At 39.2% G+C, this 19,541-nt stretch overlaps 3 protein-coding genes across 9 annotated transcripts; all 3 read right to left on the reverse strand.

The window, feature by feature from the left end:
- Positions 1-20: 20 nt before the first annotated feature.
- LOC106396161 (flowering time control protein FPA) lies at positions 21-5,649 on the reverse strand. 4 transcript variants are annotated; one of them, XM_022702187.2, is made up of 8 exons: positions 5,183-5,461; positions 4,592-4,663; positions 3,488-3,730; positions 3,346-3,405; positions 2,926-3,253; positions 2,463-2,856; positions 1,126-2,349; positions 21-290 (listed from the first exon to the last, which is right to left on the reverse strand). In XM_022702187.2, exons 1-7 carry the CDS (start codon positions 5,459-5,461, stop codon positions 1,158-1,160), a joined length of 2,568 nt encoding a protein of 855 aa, XP_022557908.2. In that variant the 3' UTR covers positions 21-290; positions 1,126-1,157. The 4 variants fall into 4 exon arrangements, with proteins under 4 accessions (XP_022557908.2, XP_013691938.2, XP_022557907.2 ...); XM_013836484.3 differs by lacking the exon at positions 4,592-4,663 and having other exon boundaries at positions 5,183-5,649; XM_022702186.2 differs by having other exon boundaries at positions 2,463-3,253.
- On the reverse strand, positions 5,018-9,415 carry LOC106390851 (3beta-hydroxysteroid-dehydrogenase/decarboxylase). The gene is made up of 12 exons (XM_013831386.3): positions 9,014-9,415; positions 8,813-8,902; positions 8,608-8,741; positions 8,353-8,523; positions 8,052-8,168; positions 7,883-7,962; positions 7,285-7,477; positions 7,094-7,196; positions 6,595-6,769; positions 6,300-6,459; positions 6,140-6,206; positions 5,018-6,050 (listed from the first exon to the last, which is right to left on the reverse strand). Exons 1-12 carry the CDS (start codon positions 9,258-9,260, stop codon positions 5,890-5,892), a joined length of 1,698 nt encoding a protein of 565 aa, XP_013686840.2. The 5' UTR covers positions 9,261-9,415; the 3' UTR covers positions 5,018-5,889.
- A 554-nt stretch (positions 9,416-9,969) lies between these two features.
- On the reverse strand, positions 9,970-12,553 carry LOC106390150 (hydroxyacylglutathione hydrolase 1, mitochondrial). Of its 4 annotated transcripts, none has more exons than XM_022700346.2 (8): positions 12,393-12,553; positions 11,879-12,061; positions 11,597-11,800; positions 11,258-11,381; positions 10,962-11,062; positions 10,612-10,686; positions 10,445-10,543; positions 9,970-10,363 (listed from the first exon to the last, which is right to left on the reverse strand). In XM_022700346.2, exons 2-8 carry the CDS (start codon positions 11,987-11,989, stop codon positions 10,184-10,186), a joined length of 894 nt encoding a protein of 297 aa, XP_022556067.1. In that variant the 5' UTR covers positions 11,990-12,061; positions 12,393-12,553; the 3' UTR covers positions 9,970-10,183. The 4 variants fall into 4 exon arrangements, with proteins under 4 accessions (XP_022556067.1, XP_013686008.1, XP_022556068.1 ...); XM_013830554.3 differs by having other exon boundaries at positions 12,260-12,503; XM_022700347.2 differs by lacking the exon at positions 12,393-12,553 and adding an exon at positions 12,177-12,332.
- Between the last annotated feature and the right edge of the window lie 6,988 nt (positions 12,554-19,541).

Here is a 19,541-nt window from a genome sequence, read left to right on the forward strand (position 1 = left end):
ATTAACAAAACAAAAGGAGATCATGCGGAAGATTTGTTTTATTGAAACAAAAGAAAACTAATTCGGAAAAAAAGTATATAAAAGATCCAAAATCACATTAATTTTACACAGCCTTTTCTTCCAAATATCACAAACGAATGAAGAAAAAAAACAAAGGCGAGCTAGGGGCGTTTGGTTGCGGTAGCAGGACCTAATCTGGCTTGGACACTTGAGCATCTTACAAAAAAACTCTCTCTTGGTCGGGTATGTTGTAGCATGCTCAACGGGGGCTTTTGGCTCAAATCAAACACCTACACAGTTTCACAACAAGTACGAGTTAGCGACACGGCTTCTCTTAAGCTTCTTTCCTCCACTTCCATTCACTTTTCTCCAACTCATAAAAGCAGAGACAAATCACAAGTGAATCCGTTTTTTACGAGCTTAGGAATGTCATTGTATTATATGTACCGTCAAACAGTTTATCTGCGCTTTTTTTCGGACAGCGTTTTTAAGTTGAATTGTAGTATTGCGATCAGATCATTTTCATGTGCTCATCAACAGAGAAGTTGCAACAACGCAAGATAAACAACTTTCTATAAAATTATTTAACTTGTCATTAGAGGAGAGAGTTTTGTAAGCTGAATCAACGGTTGTTATATTCTATACAAGCAATTAAAAATCCTAATCACAAAGTATATACATATCACATTTACCAAGCCAGACTTTACAAACTGAAATGCTACTAAGCAACCCGTTCACACGCTGTCAGCTCCGAGACAACAAAAGGGAATTAAAGAAAAATGCAAGATTTACATTTCTTAAGAAAACTACTAGATTAGATGTTGTGTGCATACTATTGCACGGAAGAATACCAACAGATAGTGGATGTGTATATTCAACAAAGCAGCCCTATGCTATTGTTCACAAAATTTCATATTCCCTAAATAAATAAAAATGCAGACTAAAACGCCACTTTTTACTTTAAAAAACTCATCAGAAATGCAAATAGCTTACAAGAAAAACGACAGAGAGCAAGCACAGGTATCATCATATGCCAGCAAGCAAGGATCCGACTAGTATTTTGGTAAAGCATAATGCACATTCAACTCAATAATCAAGCAACGCATAGATGATGGAGATAATTACCTTGCATATTATGATAGCGAGTGGAGGTAGTTTCAAGGCCGCTGTCCAGCCGGAGAACCTGAAGGCGGTTGCTGCTGATTCTGCTTAATCTGTTGGAGAAGGCTTGCCGCGAACTGTAGTGTTTTCTGGTACCTTTCGTCCTTCTCCCCATCTGTTGCACCTTGACCAGCCTGTGGTGCTTGGCTTTGCGGCTCTGAGTTCGACATGTCAGCTGGTGGTGGTTGCATAGCAGCTTGATAATGGGAAGGATTTAAGTTATGCGCCTGATTCGTTGCTACACCATGATAGTTACCTTGCTGATAACTTGGAACCGGACCATAGTTTTGGCTTGGCACTGAAGCTTCTGGTTGGTACTGCTGTGTCGTCATGGGCTGCGAAACATGATGATTTGACGAACCTTGATTGTACATGGCGTAATTATTATGAGTCATCTGAGGCATGTTAACAGATTGGCCTTGATACTGCATGTTTCCATGGACCATTCCACTGGAGTAGTTGGGATTGGAGTTGTTTGAAGCCGGAGGAGCGTAACGCGGAGGAGGAGGAGGAGGTAGTTGTCCAGCTGGATTGTACTGATTTCCATAATTTTGCGGATCTCTATTCCAAGCTTGAGAAGACGGTGCTTCTCCATTGTACTGAGGCACAGTGGAAGCAACTGACATAGTTTGGTGACTCTCGGAGGCAGTAGGTTGAGAAGAAGTTGCAGGGAGAAAAGACGCCAGAGTAGCTAAAAGCTCCGGGGTTAAACTAACCCCTGCATTGTTAGGTAACCTGAGAGGCTCGCTAACCGATGGTCTTGACTGTTCTGGTGCAGCACCACCCCTCGGAGGATAAAAGCTGTGACCGGTATTGGCAGGCGAATCCCGGGCTTGATCCATATAAGACAGAGGATTAGACTGAGACTCTTGTCTGTACGATGCTGCAACGGGAGCGGCTGGTGGGGGCAGCTTGAGGACAACGCCGTATAGACGCTCAGGACCGGTCACTTTGAGTACGTCAGTTAAGAAATCAGATGGAGGCACCAAGAACAAAGTAGTTCCATCGTCTAATTTAGCAACACCCGCTCGATCTTTCGAGCCAAGGTAGCGGAGAAACTCAGTGTAAGACGCGAAATCTTCTTCACTGTCTGGTAAGAAGTAAACAATCTCAAATCCAATAGCTTCAGTGTAGTGCTTGGCGAGCATATCCAAACCAGTTCTTGCTGAACAATTCACCACCTCAGGGCTGTAAAAACAATTAAAAGAAAAAAGAGAGACCAACGTTAGCAATTGAGGGCAATGTCATCAGTTAAATGCATCAGCACCACGCAAACTAAGACATCTCAGAACTATACTCACAGTTTAGTCTCGATGCCCTTTCCAATAGGTACACAACGAGCACAGCAGACGGGAGTCCCACCCTTTGCAATCATTCCTCTCCAGATGTAATCAGAATCACCGTAGCCACGGACAGGCGGCCTAGCAGCAACTGAGCCACGCCCAAACGACCTCTCATCTACACCCATTGGAGTAAAACCGTCCGCCGATCCATCCCTTCTGGTCCGTTTGTTTTCTCTATCCATCAGAGCAGGATCATATCCTTCCCAAGAACCGGGGTTGGACCTCATAGGGTTCCTCATACCTTGTCCAGGAGACGGGAGGATTCCATGTCCTGCTGGAGATGGGAGTATCCCACTCCCATTTGGAGACGGCCTTCTCCAGTTTGGCTCCATACCAACAACGTCATTGTAATCTGAAACATTATAAGAACGGTCATTGCTACCTCTGAATGGCTTCAATGAAGGATCAGTGATGAACATACCTGGCCTTGACCGTTTCACGCCAGAATAAAAACTATTATCATCTTGCTCAGGAGGTATCTCATCGTTCGAGTACATAATTGTGATTCTAGGATCCTTGAATAGCCTCCCTTGTAGCCCTTCCTTGGCTTGGCGAGCTTCGTCCACGCTCCTAAACTCCACAAGCGAAAAATGCCTTGACGGGTAACTTTTCTTCCTCTCGATCTCACCGAAGAGTATCATTGCGTTGTGTAGCATTTGCTCGTCTATCTGAACAGAAGGAGGGTACCCAATCCACAGAACTTTACTTGGCTGGTCGTCTCCTCTGGCGTCTTCATGTGAGTGAGGATACTAATAACAAAAACGTCAAAAAGCTAATTAACATCATACACATATAAGCAGAAACAATAAACAAACTCTTTTTTGAATATTTTAAAACGAACCTGAGGTTTGTGATTCATCACATTGCCATTCCTGTTATCGTAAGAGCCAGCCCATTGTTCCTAAAGATAAAAAGACAAAGTCAGAATATGAACTGTTGGTAGAGCGTTTTCATAAGTAAAAAAGTGTCGCAAGAACGGTTACTTTTCTTGGGGCTTGTGAGCGGAGAAAATCAACGCGGAGATAGCTCCCACCCATTCGCGTGCCATTCATGTTCCTTGCCTGCAAGGCAGCGTCAATGTCGTAATAATCAATGAAGGCTGTCTTGCGTTCCCTGAGGAACCTGAGATCCTCGATTTTTCCAAATTTACTGAACTCTTCCTCCAGGTCATCCTTTGAGACACTCGAGCTGATTCCTCCCACCCAAAGACTCTTACAAGGTTTTGCCTGCAAGAACAGCACAGAAGGTTTTCAATAAGACGGCCATACGATGATAGCATACCAAGCATAGAATTTCGAATATTTCAAAGCATCAAACATCAAGGAACTTAGACACGCATCAAACAATCATTTCAAGAATATGTCACCAATTCAAATCAATTGCTATCCTAAACACACAACCCTGCAAGGATAACAAATCCTCGTCATCTTATACTGTTTCTCTTGACTAAATACACATTTTGTCTGCAGCCATCAACATTCCGACTAGGCATTCTCGTCTCTGTCATTCCAGACTTGTCTGAGTCCCAAGTAAAACAAGTCGCAAGACCTTAAAACTGCATGTTAAAGAGTCTTTGTCTTGATCGCTGCAGATTGAATATGCTAAACCCATGTCTTTTATCACTCCAGACTTGGCTGAGTTCCAACTCTAACAATCCCGGAGATTTGTTCAAAAGCTCAAAGCCGACGAGACCTTGAACACCGTATGGAAGGGAAGGAAACTTTGTCTTCATCAATGCAGGAGTGGCTCGGACAAAACCGAGCTGGGAAAGACGAGATGATTGTACGTACGGTAAAGATACACCGAGGTAAACAGGATTCGACGTCACTATCACTGTTTGAAAGTATTTCATCGATGACGTTTCTGACTGGTTGAGGAAAGAGAGTACGCAAATCAGTCTTATCAAAACAAAGCCCAAACCTCTCCGACGCTGATACGAAATTGTCTGCGATTTTCAGTAAAATTTAACATCTGGATATACAAATTTCTTCACCCGGTCTGTTTTCACTTGAAACTCCAATTTTCCGATTTTCTTTAACTTGGCCATGATCAATATGCTAGCTTCCCAATTTTCACATACCATTTACCTTTGCTTTTTTCTGTACGGTACGCGATTCATTCGTACTCAAATCTTGTGAGACGAACCTAAAGTGATCCACCTGCAGCGGAACTGGAATTAGACTACTGTTGCCGGCCGAAGCAATCAAGCCTTCACTGGAAACTCTTTAACGAATGAAAACATGTGTGTTGAATGCATTCTTTTGCAGCTCACTCATTGAGAGTTATCGATTATAGTCTCTCTGTGGTTTACTTGGCACGAGTTTGGTTAGATCGTTGAGATAAAGACGCAAATTATTCAGAGACCTGCGTTTCTACTTTTATGTTTTGCCGTTAAGTTGCAAATCAGTCATGTCAAGCAAAAAAATAGATCTAGCTTTTGGTTGTGACTTTGATTTGTATGAGGAGGCATCTCAAGACTCAATCAACCAACATATCTAAACCTAAAGTACGAATTCGCAGAGTGTAATCATTGATAAGAAACAATCGAAGTTAATAAACAAACCTAGAGTATGAATTCGCGAGAACAGTGTAATCATCGATACGAGACAATCAAAGTCAACAAACAAACGAATATTATTTGATGATAATCCTAACGAATCAAGGAGATTAGAACAAACCGGTCGCGCGTATTGGATCTTCAACAGTCCCCCGTTCAGATTCGTCCCCTGTAGAGCCTCCTTCGCCGCCACAGCTTCCTCCACGTGTCGGTAGTAGATAAACGCGAATCCGCGGGACGAATACGCCGTGATTCTGTCGATGTCGCCGAACCTTCCGAACAGCTCCGTCAGATCTGACTCCGTCGTATCCATCGTGATGCTACCGACCCAGAGATTGTTCGATGTGAATCCGGAATCGTCGGATTCGCGTCCTCTGAAGGGCTTCATCGCTGCCGCCATCGCACAGAGGTGTGGGATTGGTTGAATCGGAGATGCTAAGGCTCAGGATTCGAATATCCGAGAGATGGAATTGAGCGATGAATCGATAGTTCGTTGAGCTAGAGAACAATCAGAGAGAGAGAGAGAGCGATGCGTCTTCAAATCGTACCTAAAGAGAAGACGAGAGGAGAACCCTAGGTCGAGATTGAAGATAGAGAGATAAAGAGCGATCCAATCCTTGCGGCGGCTCTTTAAAGGATAAATAAACAAATTAAAAAAATATATAATTATTTTCTTTTTGGATTCTGCGAAGTAGGTCGAAACGATGCGTTTTATAGTAATCATGGCAAATTCGTAAAATAAGAACTTTTTAATAGCATATTTGCCAGTATATAGACATTTAAAAACTGATGTTAGTCTCTGAGATTGTCGCCTGGACTTGGAAGCTTTCACATGAACATTGGTTTAGATGAGGCATCAGGTAGAGGCAGATTCTTCAGCACCCCTTCTTTAACAACTGTTAAGCATTCCACGAAGATCCGGGCTATGTGATAGAGCTCAAGCTCGTATTGCTCATAGATGAAGAAAGCAGTGAACGAGAATGACATCGCTGTTTAAGTATAACGTTCAATGTTATGGTCAGGAAGAGAGTACTTGATAAGGAAGATATGTAGTAAAAAAATCAAAAGCTTTCTGTACCTGTGAATAGAAATGTTGCCAAGGAACGGGATACGATCAGTTTGAGGATATATAGTGATCCAGCAATCTGTTTTTTTTTTGGTATGAGTAAACGAGAGAAGTGAGGTCTTTTCATGTTTGGTGAGAGCATTAGAGAAGTGCGTAGAGTGTAAAATTGTACCTTGAAGAACTTGATCCAGTCTCCTCCTCTGCTTAATGAATTTAAACTGTGAACTCCGTGGTTCCATGCAGCTACGACATTCCTGCTAAGATCTCTCACTGCAGACTCCGATATCTCGAATCTCCACGGAGGTATTTTCTTGACTTGAAGAAACCCAAAGCTGTCGTAAAAGCAAATTTTGTAAATTAAATGACAAATTATTTCAAAAGAGAAACATACGTTCTAGTATCACAACACACGTTCACTGTTTTCCAGAGTGGTTAAGGGAAAGTCAATATTTGGAACCAGGACTTACATCTTTGACGGCACAAAAGAGAGTCCATAGAGAGCAACAGCAAGTACAAAGAGAAGTTGGGCTGCAGACGAAGTAAATGTGCTTCCAGAAGAGAAGAACCAGTAATATAACAAGTTGAGGACAACAAAAGAAACAAATGTATTCTTCTCATTTCTCCACAGCAAGATGTCTGCAACTGCATATACATAAAATAAAAAAATGGTCAATTTAAAGAGATTAATACTTGCATAGACAGGATGTGCATAGAGTTTAATTATGCATTAAATCATATGGTCTAGAAGCGAATGTAGATGGACTTAGCAGATACATCAGCATGTTTTAGATTCCTAGAAGCAAGGAATCTAAGTTAAGAGTAGAGATAGATTCTTTCTAGGTTAAGCCTTGCAATATGCATCATATCCGTAGCTAAATAAGAAACATAAAAGCAACGTAGCAGGACACTTACCCAGAACAGATCAATCTAAACATTATAATTGTTAGTGGGGGAGATGGTTCTAACCTTTTCCACAACCAAGAAGCTGATCTGCTTTAGATTGAATGGCCGTATCATCAGATTTCTCAAGATCGCGAGAGAACCACTGAACCGTCGATGCAATGCCATCCTACGAATTCAACAAGAGCTATTGTGACCAAGGGTACTACCAAGCAGCTGAATATGATGAAGCGAAATATTATCTAAACTGAACTCACTTCAAGTGTCACAACAGGTGTGTAACCAAGATGCTTCTTAGCAGCATTGCAGTTAAAAGTTCTCGTTGTGGAAGCTAAGAGAGCAAACTGATGAGCTGTGTCATAATAACCTCCAGTGCCCTCCTTTTCTTGTGTCCATTTAAGCAGTGACAAAACAAACGAAGCCAGCGGAACAGGAAGTTTAGTGGATGGTCTGCAATAAAAGACAAGAAAGCATCAAATTAGGTAAACCAGAAACATGGATTTAAGGATCTGAAGTTTTTCAAAATGATCAAATACCCTAGGAAATAAGAGAATGAAAACATATACGACCATGTACAAGATAGTAAATATATCACAGAGAAACGCCATATAAAAATCTGCTAGAAAAAATAGATAATAAATACGGTCCTACTCGAAGCGGTCCCACTAGATAAGGTAGTTCACGATATTTATCAGCAGAAAGATGATAAGATTTCAGATGCTTTAAGAAGGAAACATTCAGGGCGGGTTCAGAATTCTGACAGATCTTTGTTCGTGCTGAAGCAGACCCAGGACAATCATGAAACAGCATAAAGAAGGAATTTTAAACAGGTTTTCTTTTTAAATGTTCATTTACCTTGGGTATCCCAAACCTTCAACGATGTGGCTTACAAAGTCCCAGAACTTGACAGGCTTGAGGTTAGTGATAAAGAATTCCTGCAAATAATCAACAAGAAAACTTCATCATATATAAAGGTTGTGCGCTTTCAGAAAAGGTTTGGCAACTACATGTGCACCATGGTTACCTTTCCAGCTACAGATTCCATATGTGAATCTAGTGCATCCACGGCACAAATATGTGCATGAGCAACGTTGTCAGAGTAAGTGAAATCAGACAAATTTTCACCGTTCCCGATTTTAAACTGAAATATCGAAAAAGAAAACAGCCATTCCTCACATTAAAGGAAACCCGAAGCTTAAGGAATATGCCATCCAGAGGGAAAACCACATGGCATCGTAATATGATAAAATGGTAACATGATTCCCATTATAAAATGATCCAACAATGCAAACATCAACATAACAACAGATGAAATATATTCAAACCTTTGCATATCCAGATCTGGCTAGATTCACGAGGAAAGGAACAAACTCAGTATCACCAGGTCCAAACACAATGCTAGAGCGAAGTGCACAAGTTAACAAACCATCACGGTTATTAGCAAACTTGATCAACGCTTCCGCTTGAGCTTTGAAGTCTGTCAACATGGATGGGAACTGCAACAGAATCAGAGAAAAACAGATATCATTCATTCCTGAACAAAGAACAAAGAAAAAAAAACAATCTTGCTCGGTGATTACCTTCAAAGGACGTCTCAAGGATTCATCACCATCACGAATAGGTTGTGAACCGTCAAACACAACGTCAGCAGTACTGTTGTAGATAAGTTTTCTAACTCCAGACTCGCAACAAGCGGATATCACATTCCTCGTACCTATTGGAGCCAAAGAACTCGATTACACACTCAAATCTCAACGATATAAAAACGAGTAAAGGTCCTTTTACCTTGAACCAAAACCTTGTAGCAATAAAAGTAATCATGTGAACGCAAATCATCAGCTCCCATGTAGAACACAACGTACGAGCCTTCAGTAACTGCAATCAACAAGAGAGCCGTATACAACGTTACAATCAAATCTCAAATCATAACCTAAATCTCATTCTTCCACGATCCAAACAATAATAAGTGCAACAAGGAAAACAAACCTTTAACGATCTGAAGTTTATCACGAACATCGACGCAGTGATACGACGCGCGGCCGGAGGAGAGAGCGTCGACGAGGACCGAATCGGACTCGTCAAGATTGAGAGTCTGAGCGGAATCAGCGACTCGGACCGTCCAGTTTCCGAGCCGGAGCAATCTGGAGACGAGCGATCGGCCAACGAAGCCTCGGCCGTTGAGGACGACGCAGGTGTTGAGTCGAGAATCGCCACGAACGGCTTCGTCATCCATTGTTAACCGTAAGCTCTATCGTACTATCGCCTTTCTCTCGATATATATAACTCGCGAGTCAACTCGGAGAGAGAAAGGACGAGTCGAGGTAGATCAGTGGGTGCAATTTGCAAAACGCAGAAAAAAAGCAGCTGAACGGTAATGGTTAAGGGTTTGTTTGGCGGGCAGATCATGCGCTTTGCAACCTCTCCACTAACTAAACCTTATTAGCGTTTTCATTTATTATAATGGTTATTGTAAAAAAAATCGATTAATAATAGTGATATTAACAATTTACTACAAAACTACATTAACAATTTACTACAAAACTACATTAAAAAACTATTAGCGTTTTCATCTATTATTAGGGTATTGTAAAAAAAAATTCGACCGTCTAACAATAATAATATTAACAATTTACTATAAAACTACATACTATAACACTATAACAGTATATTTTTAACAATGATTTTTTTTTTGTTAAATTTTTAGTGTAAATTTATTATCTACTAATCTATATAATTGATTAAAAATGGCCATTTTCAGGACTCAAACCATATCATATAGAAACACTAATAAAATATACTTCCTGTAAGATAATATACAAAAATCAAAAAAGTAATCATAGGGACGCACGCTTGAGTTGTCAGATGTATGGTTTGGTGAGCTATATCCATCAACCCACCAAACAAATGATTTCCACAGTTAGACATTTGGTAAGCGTTTGGAGAGGGACACTAAAACGTGTAGTATATTATACATGAGGAAAACGAAAAAGAAAACCATATATTACATTTTAAAACTCATATTTTAGTAACTGAGCTCAGCTATATATTTGATATATGACTTTTTGGTTTTGAATATAATATTCAAATGATTACCGAGAAAAAGCTCAAAACATTATCATATATTAATCTTTGCAGCTGATGATGAGTGACTTCCAACTATACAATAAGGTGAGATAACCCCAAACTTCTTAAGAAACGGTCTCTGGCTCTGTGTATACGACGCAGTGCTTCTGCTTCGTTTGCTGAGTCTGGAATGTTTAAAGATCTGCGGATTTCTTTGCTAGATGTTCTGAGGAATGGGTTACACGCTTTCTCCACCTTAACAGTCGTTGGAATCTACAGACAACAACCAGTAAGTGAAATCCATGTGAAGGCTAACAGAGAGAGCAGAATGAGACAAGAGAGAAGATATATTACCGATGGGAGTCCTTGGCTGCGAAGATGGGCGACTCGGGTTGCATAGGACCGAAGAGTTTCATTCTTTGGTTCTATTGATAGTGCAAACTTGAGATTCCCCTTTATCATGAAGGACACGAGTTGGATAATGTGAGATAAGAGTACAGTACTTATGTGTGAAAACTTACTGCTGTGTTTTCACGACCGCAGTATATACTTGTATCATCTGGTAAAGACACAATCTTCTGGAATGATGAAAGCATCTGAGACAGTCAACAAAGGGGATCTTATCGTTAAAAGAGAACATAACACTGTAAATTTCTGTGAAAGAAACTATGATGTTAGGTTATTACTACCAAGTGATCTCTCAAAAAAAGTCTATAACATTTGTACTCTTTTAAGTTTTCAAAGCTACAAGTCTCTTAGCACAATTTTTTTTGCCACAAGAAATCAACCAGTGCAAATAGAAACGGCTGAATATTGCTATTTATCAGATTCACAGGATAGGTTGAGGGCGTAATGTTCAATTAATGTTTACCTGCTCGGGGGTACCTTCCGAAAGGGTACCACAAGATAAGCTATGTATCAGGTCTCCTGTGAAAACTGTGGCTGACCCGGGAAAGTAGAAGCTAACATGGCCTGCTTGAGAAAAAAAGAGCAATTAAGAGACTAAAACATAACACAAAGTACTTTACAGATGAAAAAAAAGAGAGCAGTTACACAGTGTGTAAGAACAGATAAGTGTCCAACAAACTTTAATAAGGTTGGCAATATTTGAGTGTAGTGGTACACATATGTTCATAGCTACTAACTGTAGAGGTGGTGGCTACAAACCTTGTGTGTGGCCAGGAGTGTCAATAACCCGAACCTCATGGCCAGCAAACATCCACTTATCACTATCCTTGAGAAGTATGTCAATTCCAGGAATCCGATCCTTATCCACAGCTGAGCCAATCACCTGTTGTAAACACAAGTCAAATACAAACACTTTAGAGTACATCACCGAACCAACAAGAAAGGAACAACCTCAGTCTCTTTTTTTCAAATTAACACTTTACAACTTCTTAAAAACCAAACTATTATACAGTAGAGCTCTATGTTTCATAGCTAACAGATGCAAGGGAACAAGTGATGATAAAGAGAGGGCAAAGAGCAGAGATAGCATCCCATTACCTTTGCGCCATACTTTGCTTTCAGCTCAGCATTCCCCCCTATGTGATCATCATGATGATGAGTATTCAATATGTAAGTCAAGTTCCAATTTTTCCTACTCAACGCCTCTATAACAGGCGCAGCCTCAGAAGGATCAACAACTCCAACAGTGCCAGTGTCTTCATCGTGCAAAACATAAGCATAGTTCTCCTTACTACACGGCACCTGAAACCCCACCAACCGACAAAATTAGAAAAACAAAAAGAGACTGAAACGTCATAAGTAAGCAAAGCATAGACTAACCAGTTCGATTTTTAGAGAAGAAGGCATGTTGGAGATGCTACAAAAGTGTGTGATCTTGAGTGTTTTTCTAGCTCCTCGAAGTGTCTTGAGTGGCATTGAGAATAACCACATAACTCCGTATAACAAGCTTTTCCTCAGGCAGAGATGTCTGAAACCAGGCCACACACAAAGCCTACCTCCAATCTATTCCATAGATACAATAAAAAAATTTAATATAATCTGATAAAAAACAACATAACAGCCAAAAGAAAAAGACCAAACACATTTGTCTGACAAAACACACGCTTAAATCTCGTACCAACCATCATAAAAACCAGATCGGGATTGCTATCAACAGTTACAAACAAAGAGTGAATCAAAGATAACGAGAGAGAGATGAACCCTAGAAGTAGAAGGAAGAGATGAGTTGTTATTGTTGTTGTTGGTAGATGAAGAAGCTTTGGAGATTATTGGCATATCCTCTACTTCTCTCACTCTAGATTCTTCAGAGAGATGATGATTCGAGAGGACTTACCCTATAGAGGAGAAATTGCGCGGAGAAAGCAGGGGGAATTTCGCTTGAGAGCTGTGATGACGAGTCTGCGACTAGGACAGGAAAGATCGTCAGAGCTTTAAGACAGCTTTTTGTTTTATTTATTTTTTTATTTTTTTATTTTCAACTTTCGTTTTCGCTTTTAAGTCGGATTTAATTTTAAAAATACATAGCTCAACTACTAAATCCCCCCTAACAATAAATTGTTTGTTATGAAAATAACTGGAATTTTATTGTATCGCGGGAATTTAAATAAGGGCAAAATTTATACCCGTAGGATTTATAACACTGATAGAATGAGTTTATTATAGAGAGAGAAGAGTGAATGAATGAATTTATAAACGATCGATTCGATCGTTTATATAGAAGTAGGATTTACTGTGCAAATAGTGCAGCGGGACCCACATCTTTAATTATTTCAAACATTACGGTGGCCGCTTTTGTTTACTTTCGTAACACTCCCCCTTGGGGGCCGGTGTCACTATCCGCTCTCGCTTAACGTCTTTGTTGCCTCGTTAAAAACCTTTCCAGGAAAACCCAATGGGAAAAACCATAGTAAGGTAAAAAGAGTACAACTACGTAAGCTCCCCCTCGAATGAACAGTCATAGATCCTTCTGATGGCGCATCCCAATGTTATGGATGTGTTTTCTGAATACCGAGGTAGGGAGTGATTTTGTGAAGAGGTCGGCTGCATTGTCGCATGATCGAACATATCTTACTTCAATCTCTTTATTCTTCTCGAGCTCTTGAGTGTATGAGAAGAACTTCGGAGGTATATGTTTGGTTCTATCGCTTTTGATATATCCTTCCTTCGTTTGAGCAACACATGCCGCGTTATCTTCATATAGAATAGTTGGCTCCGTATTTTCGTCAATCCCACTGCTTGAACAGATGTGTCGGCTTATTGATCTTAGCCATACACATTCTCTACTTGCTTCATGGAGTGCAATGATCTCAGCGTGATTTGAAGAAGTAGCAACAAGTGTCTGCTTCTGAGAACGCCAAGATATGGCGGTGCCTCCAATTGTAAAAACATATCCTGTCTGGGATCGAGCTTTGTGTGGATCTGACAAATAACCTGCATCTGCAAAACCAATCATTTGACCTTTTGAACTTTTAGGATAAAACAAGCCTAAATCAGTTGTTCCTTGAAGGTAACGAAAGACATGTTTAATTCCATTCCAATGTCTTCGCGTAGGAGACGAACTGAATCTCGCTAAAAGATTAATGGCAAAAGATATGTCAGGTCGAGTACAATTTGCAAGATACATAAGAGCTCCAATTGCACTTAAGTATGGAGTTTCAGGACCAAGTATTTCTTCATTTTCCTCAGATGGTCGAAACGGATCATTTTCAACATTAAGTGATCTAACGACCATCGGGGTGCTAAGAGGAGTTGCTTTATCCATGTTAAAGCGTTTCAATACTCGTTTGGTATATGTAGACTGGTGTACAAATATACCCTTTCGAGAATGCTCAATTTGTAATCCTAGACAATATTTTGTCTGGCCGAGATCTTTCATCTCAAATTCTCCTTTCAGATAGTTTGATGCCTTTTGGATTTCGTTTTGAGTTCCAATAATATTAAGATCATCAACGTACACCGCGATTATCACAAATCCGGATGTTGTTTTCTTTATGAAAACACAAGGGCATATAGGATCATTCGTGTATCCTTCTTTTGTTAAGTGTTCGCTGAGACGATTATACCACATTCGTCCAGATTGTTTTAACCCATATAATGATCTTTGCAATTTTATTGCACATAACTCTTTAGGTTTGGAACTTAACATTTCTGGCATTTTAAATCCATCTGGGATTCTCATATAGATATCAGTATCTAATGATCCATATAAATATGCCGTAACGACATCCATGAGACGCATTTCTAAATTTTCATTGGCCGCTAGGCTCATCAGGAATCTAAATGTGATTGCGTCCATGACAGGAGAATAAGTTTCCTCATAATCAATTCCTGGCCTTTGAGAGAAACCTTGGGCTACGAGACGAGCTTTGTATCTTGTAATCTCGTTTTTCTCATTTCTTTTTCGGACAAACACCCATTTGTACCCAACTGGTTTTACATCTTTGGGTGTGAGCACAATAGGTCCGAATACATTTCGTTTGTTAAGCGAATCTAATTCGACTTGAATTGCATCTTTCCATTTTATCCAGTCATGTCTCTTTTGACATTCATATACAGACTTTGGTTCTGGATCTTCGTTTTCTTCATTTATTTCCTTTGCTAAAAGGTATGAGAAAACGTCATCAATATCATCCATCTCATTTCGTTTCCATATCTTTCCATTATGGATGTAATTGATAGAAATCTCATGATTTCCTTCAGATTCAAGATGCTTTATATTGTCGTTAGATTCACAATTTTCTTCGTCCAAAATATTTTCTGTTATTTTGGGAGTATCATGCTTTTCACATTCCTTACGTTTTCTAGGAAGTTTATCCTTTGAACCAATAGGTCTACCGCGCTTTAAACGTGTTCCTGATTCACGTGTATCAACTGCCGTTCCACCATTTTGTGGTATTTCAATACGAGCAGGAGTATTTGCAGCGGGTATATGTGATTTAGTTACCATTTTGGTATCAGCAAATGCATCAGGTAGCTGATTTGCTATATTTTGTAAATGCATGATACGTCGAACTTCTAGTTCTGACTGTTTCGTAGGAGGATCAAGGTGTAATAACGATGGTACACTCCATTTGATCTCTTTTCCTACTTGTTTATTGTCTCCCCCTAGAGTTGGGAATTCTTTCTCATTGAAATGACAATCGGCAAATCGTGCCGTAAACACATCACCAGTTTGTGGTTCTAGGTATCTTATTATTGATGGAGAATCATAGCCAATATATATTCCCAACCGTCTTTGCGGTCCCATCTTTGTACGTTGTGGTGGTGCTATTGGAATATAAACCGCACAACCAAAGATTTTTAGATGAGAGATATTTGGTTCTTTTCCAAATGCTAACTGTAATGGGGAATATCTATGGTATGCACTTGGTCTTATCCGAATTAGTGCTTCTGCATGCAAAATAGCATGTCCCCATACAGAGGTTGGGAGTTTTGATCTCATGATCAATGGCCTTGCAATTAGTTGCAGCCGTTTAATTAATGATTCTGCCAAACCATTTTGTGTATGAACATGAGCAACAGAATGCTCTACTTCAATCCCTGATACCATACAATAATCATTAAAAGCTTGGGATGTGAATTCACCAGCGTTATCTAATCTAACTCTTTTAATTGGATAATCTGAGAACTGTGCTCTTAATTTGATTATCTGAGTTAGAAATCTCGCAAATGCCATATTTCGAGATGATAACAAACAAACATGTGACCATCTACTCGATGCATCGATTAATACCATAAAGTAGTAGAATGGTCCACACGGTGGATGTATTGGTCCACAAATATCACCTTGGATTCTTTCCAAAAACTTTGGTGATTCTTTGTCAACTTTGGTTGGTGATGGTCTTATGATTAATTTCCCAAGAGCACACGCATCACATGTCATTTTATTACTTTGGTATATATCTTGGGTTTTTATTGAATGACCATGTGAGCTTTCAATGATTTTTCGCATCATTGTAGTGCCTGGATGACCAAGGCGATCATGCCATAATGTAACATCTTCTGGATTTCTTTTTATCACAAGATGTGATTCTATAGCATCAATATAAGTGTGATGCAATCCAGAAGGAAGTTCTGGAAATTTTTCCAGTACAAGGCCTTTGCCTGATTTTTCAGAAGTTATATACAAATACTTCTTTCCATTCTCAGTTGCAGACTGAGTGTTATACCCTTGACGGTATATATCTTTGAAACTCAACAAATTTCTCTTAGAATTTGGAGAATATAAGGCATTATCTATGGAAAACTTTGTTCCATTAGGCAACATAAAGTTCGCCTTGCCAATTCCTTCGATCAGGTCTGTAGGACCTGATATTGTGTTTATAGTCATTTTTACTGACTTTAAAGTAGAGAAATATCTCTTATCCTTCAGTATAGTGTGCGTTGTGCCACTATCTGGTATGCAAACTTCTCTACCAATTTGTTTAGTTGTTGTTCCATTTGCTTTCTTATCCATTTCTGTAACACACAGTTAATATCAATAAAGAAAAAAAACTTTCATAAGTAAACATATTATTCATCAATAACAAGTACACAATAATTATACATTAGATATTTTGAAATACAACATTATTTTGAAAGTGAAATACATAATATTTTATGGCATCACTAGGCATTATTAAGCTTGATCAGTACAAGCACTTCAAATATTTTGATGAGTGGCCTCGTCGAAATCTCCCATAAAGTCAGAGGATTCGAGGTATGTCGATGTTGTACCCACAAGGTGTTCATTGAGATTTACTTCCTTTGCCTTGCCTTTAATAGATTCTTGGTACAATTGGCATAGATGCCGAGGAGTTCGACATACTTGAGACCAGTGTCCCTTCGATCCACATCTGTAACAGACGTTCTCATTTTTATGAGTAGGGTTTTCTTGGGTTTCTTTTCCTTTTACCCGATCAGATCGATTCCATGTGTTGGATCCCCTTCCTCTTGGGTTGTTACTCCTTTCATGGTTGCGGTTAAATCGATAACCACGACCACGACCAAAACCACGATTGTGACCACGGCCACGACCACGCCCACGATAGGAATAATTTCCTTTTTCCGGATTTTTTATATCCGTTGCATTTACCTCAGGAAATGCTTTGGTTCCCGTGGGTCGGGCATTGTGGTTTTTAATGAGGAGTTCATTATTTCTCTCCGCTATTATAAGCGCCACAGCGAGTTCAGAGAACCTCGTATACCCACAATTTCTATATTGTTCTTGTAGAACATAATGATTTTTGTGGAACGTTTGGTAAGTTTTCTCGAGCATTTCTGCTTCCGAGACAGGCTTACCGCAATAATCTAATTGCGCCGCTATTCTCAATATAGCGGAATTGTACGTTTCCACTTTTTCAAAATCTTGAAATCGTAGATTTTTCCACTCATCGAGTGCATGGGGGAGAGTAATTTTCTTTGGTTATCAAACCTCTCCTTCAGAGCTTTCCAAAGATCTAAGGGATCTTTGGTTCTCGCATAATCATGCGTAAGATTTTCATCTAGATGCCTTCTCAGAAATATCACGGCCTTAGCCTTTTCATGAGAGGTTGATATATTGCCTTCTTTTATTGTTTCGAGTATTTTCTCGGAATCTAGATGAAGCTCCATGTTTGTAACCCATGCCGTGTAGTTTGTCCCAGTTACTTCCAATGCCGGAAACTGAAGTTTCTCGATTTTTGCCATTTGAATTTCTAAAGCACATAAATAAAAATTATTAGAATATTATTGATATTAAAAGGAACCGTTTACATTAATCATGCAAGCAATTACAAGGAGAAGCGATGTAAAGAAAAGTAAACCGATATTCATCCTAAATTCTCTTGGAGTAAATTCTCCAACGGATAAACCATAAATAGAAACACAAATAAAAATGGCACATAAAAACAAAAGTGCGCGAATCATCTTTCTTGAAATAAAAAATCGGAGGAGAGCGATTTGAAATTTTTGAGAGAAGATGAAATATTTTGGATGATGAAATGGAGTGAAAATGAGTTGTATTTATAGATGAAAAACACTGTTCATAACCGTTGGAGAAAGGGGAAATTTTGAAAAAATTTCTTTGTGACCGTTGGGGTTAAATCGAGTGCACTAAAAATCAGTCTGAGAATATCGTATTAAACAGTCAATCAAATCTATAAAATTTCATAAAAGTAAAAATTATGGCAATGAAATATTTATGTTATGACAACAAATCATGCGACGGCTCAGCCGATCAATGCAGAGTAATAAATAAATTATACGGCGGCTCGGCCGACCAATTAATAATAAACAGAATATAAGGCGGCTCGGCCGACCAATAAATAATAAACAGGATATAAGGCGGCTCGGCCGACCAATAAATAATAAACAGAATATAAGGCGGCTTGGCCGACCATTAATAAATTAAATTATTAGTAAATAATATAGGCGGTATTCCGGCCATTATAACATAATATAAATAATATTAGAGGCGGTATACCGACCATTATAACAGGGTATAAATGATACAAATAAATTTTACCGAATCGCAGAGTGATCGTGCTGATAACGTGTTATGAAAATAACTGGAATTTTATTGTATCGCGGGAATTTAAATAAGGGCAAAATTTATACCCGTAGGATTTATAACACTGATAGAATGAGTTTATTATAGAGAGAGAAGAGTGAATGAATGAATTTATAAACGATCGATTCGATCGTTTATATAGAAGTAGGATTTACTGTGCAAATAGTGCAGCGGGACCCACATCTTTAATTATTTCAAACATTACGGTGGCCGCTTTTGTTTACTTTCGTAACATTGTTCAGTTTATCATCACACATTAATTCTTTAAGCTAATTGTCATTATTCAACCCAGCGGAAATTAGACTTTTTTTTAAAAAAGGTAATAAATTTTCACTTTATGTTAATGTTATTTATTTTTAACGGTTTTTGCATTTTTTTTTTTCCCAAATTGAAATTTCATATTTATCCAAAAGGTTTATACAAACCAGTACATCAGAATACCTTACTCCATAAACAGTCCAAAAAAGAGTTAGATTAACTAACAATCTACACATCGACACCTCCACAAAATCGGATCCAAAAAATCAGCAAACTAGTTAGTCACTAGATGCACTTCTGTCAGATGTATAAAACTGATCCAACCACCTCGGGTGACCAGCGGCAACATAGGACTGGGTAAGTCCTAAGTTCCTCACACTCTGAGCTATGAAAGATGCACATCTGATCGTGGTCCAAGAACCAATCATTAACTCCCACGCTTCAAAAGCCTGCAATTATCTCTTGATCTCTCCCGCTTCATATTGCAATGCAGGCCACAAGGTCGGCTTTTCAATTGCTTCAATCAAATCTCCAAAAGTTGAAACAAACCTGACCTTCTTCTTCCTCAAACTCTTCATGCTTTCCATAACCCACAACCACAACTGCAATTTTGCTTCTCCCACCGATTTCACTTCCGAAAAAGCTCGCCTGCTATGCTCCAAGACTTTACCCTTCTCGTCTTTTACAATCCAAGAG

The sequence above is a fragment of the Brassica napus genome, chromosome C4 (genome assembly GCF_020379485.1).
Source record: "Brassica napus cultivar Da-Ae chromosome C4, Da-Ae, whole genome shotgun sequence".
NCBI classification, from domain to species: domain Eukaryota; kingdom Viridiplantae; phylum Streptophyta; class Magnoliopsida; order Brassicales; family Brassicaceae; genus Brassica; species Brassica napus.

What these genes read in the sequence shown, in the direction of transcription:
- LOC106396161 (XM_022702186.2), bottom strand. Translation starts at nt 5,461, where the DNA reads ATGGCGGCAGCGATGAAGCCCTTCAGAGGACGCGAATCCGACGATTCC. An exon ending in GCTCACAAGCCCCAAGAAAA is followed by an intron (nt 3,406 to 3,487) that starts GTAACCGTTCTT and finishes TTTTATCTTTAG; the next exon opens with GAACAATGGGCTGGCTCTTA. An exon ending in AAGGGCATCGAGACTAAACT is followed by an intron (nt 2,350 to 2,462) that starts GTGAGTATAGTT and finishes TTGTTTTTACAG; the next exon opens with CCCTGAGGTGGTGAATTGTT.
- LOC106390851 (XM_013831386.3), bottom strand. Translation starts at nt 9,260, where the DNA reads ATGGATGACGAAGCCGTTCGTGGCGATTCTCGACTCAACACCTGCGTC. An exon ending in CCTTGAGACGTCCTTTGAAG is followed by an intron (nt 8,524 to 8,607) that starts GTAATCACCGAG and finishes ATTCTGTTGCAG; the next exon opens with TTCCCATCCATGTTGACAGA. An exon ending in GGCAACATTTCTATTCACAG is followed by an intron (nt 6,051 to 6,139) that starts GTACAGAAAGCT and finishes ATACTTAAACAG; the next exon opens with CGATGTCATTCTCGTTCACT.
- LOC106390150 (XM_013830554.3), bottom strand. Translation starts at nt 12,334, where the DNA reads ATGCCAATAATCTCCAAAGCTTCTTCATCTACCAACAACAACAATAAC. An exon ending in CTCTTCCTTCTACTTCTAGG is followed by an intron (nt 12,062 to 12,259) that starts GTTCATCTCTCT and finishes TCTATGGAATAG; the next exon opens with ATTGGAGGTAGGCTTTGTGT. An exon ending in AAGCAAAGTATGGCGCAAAG is followed by an intron (nt 11,382 to 11,596) that starts GTAATGGGATGC and finishes TGTTTACAACAG; the next exon opens with GTGATTGGCTCAGCTGTGGA.